General features: G+C 51.6%; 1 protein-coding gene across 1 annotated transcript in view; it reads right to left on the bottom strand.

The window, feature by feature from the left end:
- Positions 1-4,209: 4,209 nt before the first annotated feature.
- Positions 4,210-9,278, bottom strand: part of LOC111149942 (USH1 protein network component harmonin) — a 46,646-nt gene continuing 41,577 nt past the window's right edge. Inside the window, exons 25-28 of the mRNA XM_022507215.1 lie at positions 7,960-8,030; positions 6,787-6,889; positions 5,590-5,646; positions 4,210-4,221 (exon numbers count right to left, since the gene is read on the bottom strand). Coding sequence (XP_022362923.1) covers positions 4,210-4,221; positions 5,590-5,646; positions 6,787-6,889; positions 7,960-8,030 — 243 coding nt within the window. The remainder of the gene's footprint in view (positions 4,222-5,589; positions 5,647-6,786; positions 6,890-7,959; positions 8,031-9,278) is intronic.

The raw sequence follows: 9,278 nt of genomic DNA, 5'->3' as shown, positions 1-9,278 counted from the left end.
CTCTGTAACAGCCGCCTGACAATTCTTTTTGGAACGTCTCTTTCTCTTCAGTCCGTCCCTGGGGCACTGGTGTGGCTCCATGGGTGGACATGGGACCATGCCTGGCCAATCAGGGAAGACCTTACCGCCAAGTCAAGCTAACCAGAGTGAAGCCTCAGGATTTAGCTGAGACTATTATACTATTAGGATACGCATATGCTTTTTTTTTTTTTTTTTTTTTTAACTGATGTTGTCCTCGCTGTAAAATGTGTTTTGAATGCTGGAGGCCATCTTGACATCACAGGGGACGAGCTCATCTGAGAATGTAGCCAACTAGAGGAGAGGAGAGGAGAGGAGAGACAACAGATGGTGTGATGGGTAACTTTATGACTCAATTTGGCTAGACCACAGCACCCAGGTATTTGGTCAGATATGTCTGGATGTTGCTATATGGGAATTTTTTAGATGAAATTAACATTTAAATTAGTAGATTTTGTGTGAAGAAGATGATCTTCCATAATGTGGGTGGACCTTGTCCAATCAGCGGGAGGCCTTAATAGAAAAAGACTGATATCCTGTGAGGAAGAGGGAACTCTGCCTCCAGACTGCCTTGGGGCTTGAGCTGTACCATCAACTCTTCCCTGGATCTCCAGCCTGCTGGTCTACCCTGCAGATTTTTGGATTTGTTAAGCCTCACAATTGTATGCATAATTCCTTCAAAAAATCTCTTTCCCTTTCTTTCTATCCCCCCGCCCTTCTCTAATGACCCCTGGCAAGTATAGATAGCCCAACAGATTCCTGATGCTTTTAACATTTGGTCCAGCCAGGCATGACAGCAAGTACTCCTGGATTTTTCATTTAAGTGGTCATCCTGAATTGGATTTCCATCACTTACAACCCAAAGGGTCCATCTCCGGAGGAGAAAAGATCTCACACTGACTGATCTCTCCCTCCATGCCAGACCCCAAATTCCCATTTTACATTCAACCTGGGCCTTGCAGGGTGCATAGAAGTTCTTGCAGACATGAGGAGGATGGGGTTGAGTGAACATGTGCAAAGACACGGAGAAGTGATAGAGCGTGGAAGCCTAGGAATCCAGAATTCGGTGTGGCTGCAGTGAAAGAAGTGATGGGGAAAAGACCGCAGTGGAAAAATTGTCAGGTAATACTGAATTTTGAGTTTGAACTTTGTCTTGAGGACAATGTGGACAGCAATGCAGAGTCTGAAGGAGAGCTTGGTTTGGGCTGGGTCATTCTGCGGTGTGAGGGACACAGTGAAGCAGAGAGAAGATAGAGGCAGAGAGGAATGATTTTCTGGCTGGGGTTTTGCCTAATGCTCCCGAAATCATCTTCTGTATGTCCTTTCTTTCTCACCAGGTAGGGCAGCACGGTGGTTAGTTACATGGGCTTCTGCAGCCTAGTCCATGACCTCTGCCACTTGCCATTTAAGTCTTGCTGTCTCAGGGTCCTCAGTGAAGATCGTCTGTCTCTTAGGAATCTTTTTTTAAGAAGATTTTATTGGGCGCCTGGGTGGCTCAGTTGGTTGAGTGTCTGCTTTCAGCTCGGGTCATGATCCTGGGGTCCTAGGATTGAGATCCATGTCGGGCTCCCTGCTCGCGGAGAGCCTGCTTCTCCCTCTCCTTCTACCTTGCTCCCCTTGCTTGTGCTTGCTCTCCCTCTCTGTCAAACAAATAAATAAAATCTTTAAAAAAAATTATTTTTTTGAGCGAGAGAGAGAGTGAGCGAGCATACGCAGGGGGAGGGACAGAGAGAAAGAGAATTTTAAGCAAACTGTGCTTAGCCCAGAGCCTGACACAGGACTCGATCTCATGACCCTGAGATCATGACTGCATGACATGAGCCAAAATCAAGAGTCAGACGCTTAACTGACTGAGCCATCCAAGCACCCCAAAAATGTCTTATGATGATTAAATGTCACTACACACTTAGGGCTCAGCACAGTACTTGACATATAGCAAACACCTAGAAGTTAGTAGCAAACTACTAACTAGTGGGTAGGCCCCTGGGCTACAAACCCGAGGTCCTAGGAGGACAGTTGTGGCCGGCTCTCTGGCCCTCGGCTTTCTCCTTATGCCAGCTCCACCTGCCTTTCCCAGGGGTCCCTCCTGCTCCCTCCAGTTCTCACAGAGGCATGGCCAGCCGGGGCCCCAGGGAGCTGGGAAGGGTCATACCAGGGACAGGAGGAGAAAAGGGCTTTTAGCTCTGGAAACAGATTCTTATCCAAATCTCAGCCTGGGGAATTAGGCTGGAATGGGTGAAAACCAGCTTCCCAGCCCTTCACAGGCCCAAAGGGGGTGTCGGAGGCTGTAAACTTGGCCCTTTTACTCTGACTTCCAGATGTGGAGGTGAGAGGCTCAAAGCCGGCTCAGCATCCCCAAGGACTTGCTGTGGGAAGCAACTTCAATAAGATGGATAAAATGCGGAAAGTTCAGAGTCAAAAGGCGTCCTTGAATTCCCAGCCTTTTTAGGTTTTTTTTTTTTTTTCCCCCACTACAGTGCAGTAGAAATGGAGCTCTGCCACCAACTTAGGGGGACCCTGCTTAAGTCATTGCTTCCTTGGCCTCGATTTTCCCAAGCACCCAACGATGTGGGTTAGGTTCAAAGGTGGCAAATGCGTTCACCTTGTGGACTGGAGCAGATCAGTTGTTAGTAGCTGCCTGGCTGGCTGGCTAGAGCCCTGGGATTGAAGTAGCAATAAAGGCCATTGGCGTGGAAGGAGTGGGAGGCGCGTGGGCCCTCCTTGGCGTAGGTGGGTTTTAGTGTCAGCCCTGATGTGGATTCTCATGCCTGGCCCAGTGCCCTCGGTGGACTCTGGCTTCAGCAGTGCTCCTCGTGGTCCCCATAGAAGGTCAAGAGCTGTTTGAGGCCCCCACCTCTGTACACATTCTTTGGACCTTCCCAATTCTTACCTGGTTCATGCCAGCATTTAAAGCTGTGTATACTTTGGATTCCACCTGGAACAGCTTCCAATACATGAGACCTGATTTCCTTGCTGACAGATGAGAGGGAGTCAGGCCTCATAGAAAAGGAAGCTGGAGCCCATCATAGTCTGTACACCCTGCCCGCTCCAGACAGACTGATGGCTCGGGACTCCCATCACCCAAGTCCCCGGCCTCCCTTCATTCTCTCTTCCTGCCCTGCCCAGTGTGCACCTTTCTGCCCTTCTCCTCTAGCCAGGGGCTCGAAACCCGCTTTATTGTGTCACTCATCACGTCTTGATAAGCACTGATAAATGCATTCATTCTGGGTGCCAATACCTAAGAATAGCTGGAGATGAACTTGAACTTGAACCAGGCCAAAGGCTTCCACAGCAGTGTTTGCAGGTCGCAAGAGGAGGGAACCATCACTGAACAGAACACTATTTGTGCCTCAGTGGTGAGGAGAGCTGTTCTGCCAACGGCCTAGAACTTGTGACATTCCAGCGAGGGGGGCCCTGCCCCACACAGCAGACTGTGGAGAAGGGGGTGGTCCCTGGAGCCAGACTGCCTGGGTTCTGAATGCTGGTTCCACTACTTCCTTACACGTGACCTAGCAGAAGTCACTTAACCTCTTTATGCCTCAGTCTTCTCATAATAAAATGGGTTTGGTGGTAGCAGTGGTACCTTCCTCATCGAGTTAAGGGGAGTAGATGAGCTTAGTGCTTAGAGCAGTAGCTGGTTTGCAGTCAGTGCCATCTCAGCGTTGGCCATTCCCACCAGGCTCCTGGCGGGTCATGCACCAATGCCAGTCATTGTGGTTGGAGGTGGCAGACACCAGGGTCCAGCCCAGTCCTAATAAGTAACAGATGTCAGTGAATATGAGCTCCCTCCTTTTACCTTCATTGTGGAAGCATCTCCAGAGCCAGGTTAGGAGCTAATAAGAAAACACAGGGAATTTGTCGGCATGATTGCTGTTTCTGGGAGCCAGCTACTAGAAGGTCCTTGTGGTTTTGTCTCCACTGAGATCAAAGAGTCCAGCAGTTTCTCTGTCTCGCTCTGCCCCTCCCATTGAGCACCACTCGCTGCCCCACAGTCCCAACTGCCTCAGCAGCCGTACTGGGGAGGACATGACCCGCCTCCTGCCCAACCTCAGCTGACTGGACCTAGGATTGGTCCCTGGCCCAGGGCCATCCGCTCAGACTTTGCCTGGGGAATTTGGAGCTGGGAAATGGAACTGAGTCAGGGTGGTGGTGGAGCTACGGCTGAAAGGTGGAGGATTATGATGGCCAAGCTCACGCTGAGCTCTGAGGACACAGAGGAAAGGGTGGCAGAGACAGGAGGCCTTAGCCAAGAGACCCACTCCTCTAAGACACCTTGAATCAGAGCTACCTTCCACTTCCAAGTCTTAGGAGACCCAGGATGCCATGTCTCTTAGCCTGGGAGTTCCATGAGACGCCCACCCTGATGACCCTTCTTCCCCGGAGCTAGGCTGAGAGCACCTCTGGGGCCTGTAACCGGGAGGGCCTCGACTTACCTCCTGCCAGCCCTTTGGCGGGCGTCACACCCTCCTGCCTCAGGTCCTGGCTTCTTTCCATGAGGCCCCACTGGATGGGATTCCATGCACCTCCCTCCCTCCCTCACATCCTGTCTTGGTGACCACAGGAGAAGCAGCTGTGGTCATGCTGCCCCGAGTGAATCTGGGGCATCCCGTGCTTAGAGGTAATCCTCTGGGGCTTCTGCCATCAACTATGCTTTCTGGAACTGAGCAAAGTCACTATCGCATGGCTTCATTTCCACCATCTTTCTCTGAGAAGACCCAAAGCACAGCCCATCTCCTACGGCCCCAGCCCCCCTGCCCCAAGCCAGCCATGGCCATTTCATCTTGTCCTTCATGTCGGACCCAGATCCTAGCACTGGGTCTTGTTTCCCACTCTTGGTAAGGGCTAAGACCGTATGTTTTTTAACTTGAGAGTCTTGAATCTGCTGCCCCAATCCACACTCACTCCCAGAAGCTGGAAATGAAAGCAGTTTATCTTGTTAATGAGTTCAGAGGAAGGTTTGTGGCAGCAATTAATAGGAGAGGAGAGGGAGTCAGGAGTCAGGTCCTATCAGAATTCAAGGAAGAACTCTTTCTTTCTTTCTTTCTTTTTTTATTTTTTTTTTAAGATTTTATCTATTTATTTGACAGAGAGATAGAGAGCACAAACAGGCAGAAAGGCAGACAGTGGGAGGAGAAGCAGGCTCTCTGCTGAGCAGGGAGCCTCACATGGGGCTCGATCCCAGGACCCTGGGATCATGACCCGAGCCTAAAGGCAGCCACTTAAATGACTAAGCCACCCACGTGCCCAAACTCTTGATTTCTTGAGAATTCCCTTGACTTCTTGAGAATTCCCTTGAATTCTTGATATCTTGGGGCTGGAAGAGACTAAATTTATAGGACTGGAAGAAAGAAATGAGAATCTGAATCCCATGGGCCCTCTTCTGCTACTTCCTCCCTCCGCGGTGCCCTTCAGAGGAGCGGCCCATGGCGTTCCTTACGCAGCCCTACTTCAGGGCCAGTGGGAGTTGGAAATCCTTGGGTGCTGGCTGTAGGTTTCCAGGGGGCCTGCACGCTGGCATCTCTCAAGGCTGGTTCCAGGCTTTGTGCTCAGGAGTGTGAATCCAGAGCTCACAGGCTTCTCGGGGTGAATTTGGTTTCTCCTTCTGAGCTTTAGAAGAAGGTCCTGTGGGGAAGAGGAAACAGAGCAGGCGGGTGCAGGCCTTGTGGGTACACACTCAGCCCAGGGACACCCTCCCTGGCGGCCCAAGGCAGACCCCAAGCCCCACATGGCAGCCATAGCCACAGCACACAGGAGGCCGGGGATGGCAGAGGGATACGTGGGATAAGCTAGGAGAGGACCAGAAGGCAGAGGGGCTGGGGTCCCTCACGAAGAGCACAGGACAAGTGGCAGAAAACAGAGGGCCATGGAGGCCATCCCAGGAGCCATGGCAGAGCAGGCCAACTGTCCTGGGAGCATGAGGCCCTAATGTTTTGAGAAACTTGTAACAGAAAAGTCAACAAGTCCAGGCTTGGGTCTGCCCCAGATACTGCCAGTTGTGGGCCTCAGGCCACACCAAACACCAGCTCATGGCCACCTGCCAGCTCTGTCCATGAGCACAGCTCTGTCACAGAGTGGGAAACACAGCGCCAAACTGGGCTCCACAGTGTCCCCCAGAGGACACTGTCAAGGGAGCTGGAGCCAAGGGAGAGAGAAGGCACAGAGGACAGTTTGGTCCAAGCTGGACTCAGGCCATGACAAGTCACCACAGGACATGAACAGCTCTGAGAGGCCAACCCTGGTTCTTTGGACAAGCCTGAACTGCCCAAGCTTGGGGGCCTGGTGGAGCAGGGGCTCCAAGAGGATGGTGTTCCCAGGGAGGGGATCCCTCTAAGGGGAAATCCAGCCCACTCCCGTGGGCTCACCCAGCCTGTCATGTCTGATTTGAAGCACTGTCTGTGCCCAGCAGAGAATGGTGCTCACTGTTCCATCCCACTCCTGTGGGTGCCCCCACAGGGCCTGTGGTGAGTCAGGGTACCCAGGTCCAAGCATGCTATAGACTGGGCTCTGCTTCCCTTCGCTGAGCAGGAGGGTCTTTGAATTTTAGTATATGTGTTGCCAAAGTGAGCATAGGAGGGGCTTTGAGTTGGACAAAATTCCAGGGTGGCCAACAGCAGGCCTGGATGGCACTCTAGGGATGGTGCCTTGCGCAGCCCTCCAGACCCCAGTCCAAAGAACCCGCCAGCACGGACAGCAGACGGCCACTGCACGCAGCATGGACAGGCAGGGCCCTGCAGCCCGCCTGCCTATTCACCGTGGGGGGCTGCCAGGCTCCAGCTGCAGGAGGAACCCATGTCTAGGCATGGGAGCACGGTCTTCAAGGACCTTTCGGACTGGCTGGGGGCTTTCGGCTGCGGAGGAGGGAAGAGCAGAGCTACATTCGCAGAGCAGAGCAGGAAACACAAAACAGGGCTTGGTTATTTCTAGGCAGAGCTCCATCAGACCTTTCCCTACGCTTGTCTCCTACCTTGGGTCCTGCCTAGGCCCTGGGTCCAGAATTAGTTACTACAAGACTTTGATTTCTTCTAGATGTGCAAAGAACTCAGACCATGCTGGGCAGAAGAAGCAAAGGCAAGCAGGGGACTGGGAAATACATGTGTGGGTGGTAGGAAAGTGATGAGGATGGAGACTAGACACCAGAGAAACAGAGAGAGAGAGAGAGAGGAGAGAAATGGATACACACTAACAAAGATTAGCACCGACTCAGGCCAGAAATCGAGGAAGCAAGAAAAGGACAGGTTAAGAGAGAAGGGGGAGAAGGATGAAGGAGAGAGAGGCAGATGGGAGAGAGAGATTAATGGGAAAGATACAAGAGAGGGAGACAGGGAAAGGAGAGACAGAGATAGAGAGAAGAGAGAGACCCATACAGATACACAGACAGGAATAAAAGAGATACATGGAGAGACAGACATAGATGGGATCCTAGAGCAAGATGGAGACTGTCCCAAGCTCCCTGGAGGTCCTGCTGGATGGGGCCAAACCCTGTGGTCCTGGCTGCTTAGAGACACAGTGTGAAGGAATGCAGTTACATATCGGGAAGAACTACCAGACAGTAAAAGACATGGAAGTCTTTAATCTAGCTGATGACGGTGCGGGAGATGAAGTCCTGAGTGGAGAATCAGAAATCCTGAGTCTGTCCCAATTTCATTGTTTTCTTGGTCTGTGACCTTGGCTGTGTCTGGGCCTCAGTTTTCCAGGTGTAAAGTAGAATTTGGACAAGACAGTCTTGGAGGCAGCCCAGACAATGCTGACATTGTGACAGAGTGACTTAGTTCTGGGCTCTCTCTAGCCTGGGAGCTTTTCAGGATCAAGGACTGTTAGAAGCTGTGTGCACGGACCGACCATTCAGGCTGGATGAAAGCTGAGGGTGGACCAGCAGAAGGTGGCCAAGATTCTGGAGCAGGAGAAAGAAGAAGCAGAGGGCCAGGGGCCACATACACTTACAGCTCATCGTCGTACTCCTTTGGAGGGCAGACAGCAACAACGAGGTCGATCCAGTCCTGTGGGAAGAAGCCCTGTGACTCGGGCATTCTCAGGGATGGATGGTATGTCTTCTCTGGACATTCCATTCTCATTCCTGGGCACCATGGCTCAGGATCAGCTGACTAGGCCTTCTTCCTACAGGAAGGTGGGCCACAGTGGGGCTGGAGGTCCTTCTGGTGGGGATGGGCCTCACTGTGCAGACCCATGGTCTGGGGAAGCTTCCAGTATCTGGGGCTTCACAATCATATAGGCCAAGATTTACAGACCCTCGAAGGACACTAAGCTCCCAATTGTTGATCTGTGGACCAGGGCCAGGCTGCAACCTCAGAATCACCTAGGGGACTTCTTAAAACTCTAGACTCATAGACTTGGCCCCTGGAGATTTGGGGTAGGTCCTGGGAAACAGTATTGTTAACAAGCTCCCTAGGTCACTCTGATGCATATCCAATCAGGGAACTTTAGGCTTAGCTTTCTGACCCTAACACTTGAATCCCCTCAATGGCATCATTGCCATCCTTGGCTTATCCATCATTTTCACCCTTGGCTTGGGTGTATCCCATAAAAATTATGTGAAGTATTACTGGGCCCCTCTACCATGCAATAGCTCCTAACATTGCACTGAAAACTCTCCCCAGGACTCCCTCCATCCCTCAAGAAACATAGAGAACACTTCTGCTCCCTCTACCCTAATGCAGCCCTTCAGATAATCAAAGACAGTCATCATGTTACCCGTGAGTCTTCTCTTCTCCACATCCCTTCATGTGGGTCCCAGGCCCATCTGGTCAGCTTCCTCGGCTCTGAACTTAATATCTCAGGCTCGGCTGCCTGCATACAGTTGCACAGGTTGTGCACTGCACAACATTAGAGGGCACCATCCACACTGTAATCTGTAGGAGGGCATCCCCTCGGATTGTGAGTGCACAACCTGGGAGACCTTATGTGGTGGCCTTGACTCAAGTGGCTAATGAGCACAGATCAGACCACCACCAGACCCTCCATTTTGGGCACTCTGCTTCTATTCATACTTTCCAATAGCCCCAAGCATTTTTGATTCCTGATCAGTGTGCACTTAGAGAAGAACTTAAGTTTTTTCTTGCATGGGTTATCACACCTGGTCTTCTGGAGTCTGTATTTGTGCCACTTGCTCTTTGAACTCAAGGTCAGGAACTGACATTTATTTTTCTGAATCCCATCGTGTCATATTGAGACCACTGGCTGGATGGGTTATGTAGATGTCACCCAAGAATTTCCTGGCCCCTGGAGACCAGCCCCGGGATGGG

This window comes from Enhydra lutris, unplaced genomic scaffold (genome assembly GCF_002288905.1).
Source record: "Enhydra lutris kenyoni isolate GAN:26980312 unplaced genomic scaffold, ASM228890v2 scaffoldscaffold22, whole genome shotgun sequence".
Taxonomy (NCBI): Eukaryota; Metazoa; Chordata; class Mammalia; order Carnivora; family Mustelidae; genus Enhydra; species Enhydra lutris.
Note: the sequence above shows the minus strand (reverse complement) of the source record. Positions and strands in the feature narration are given on the sequence as shown.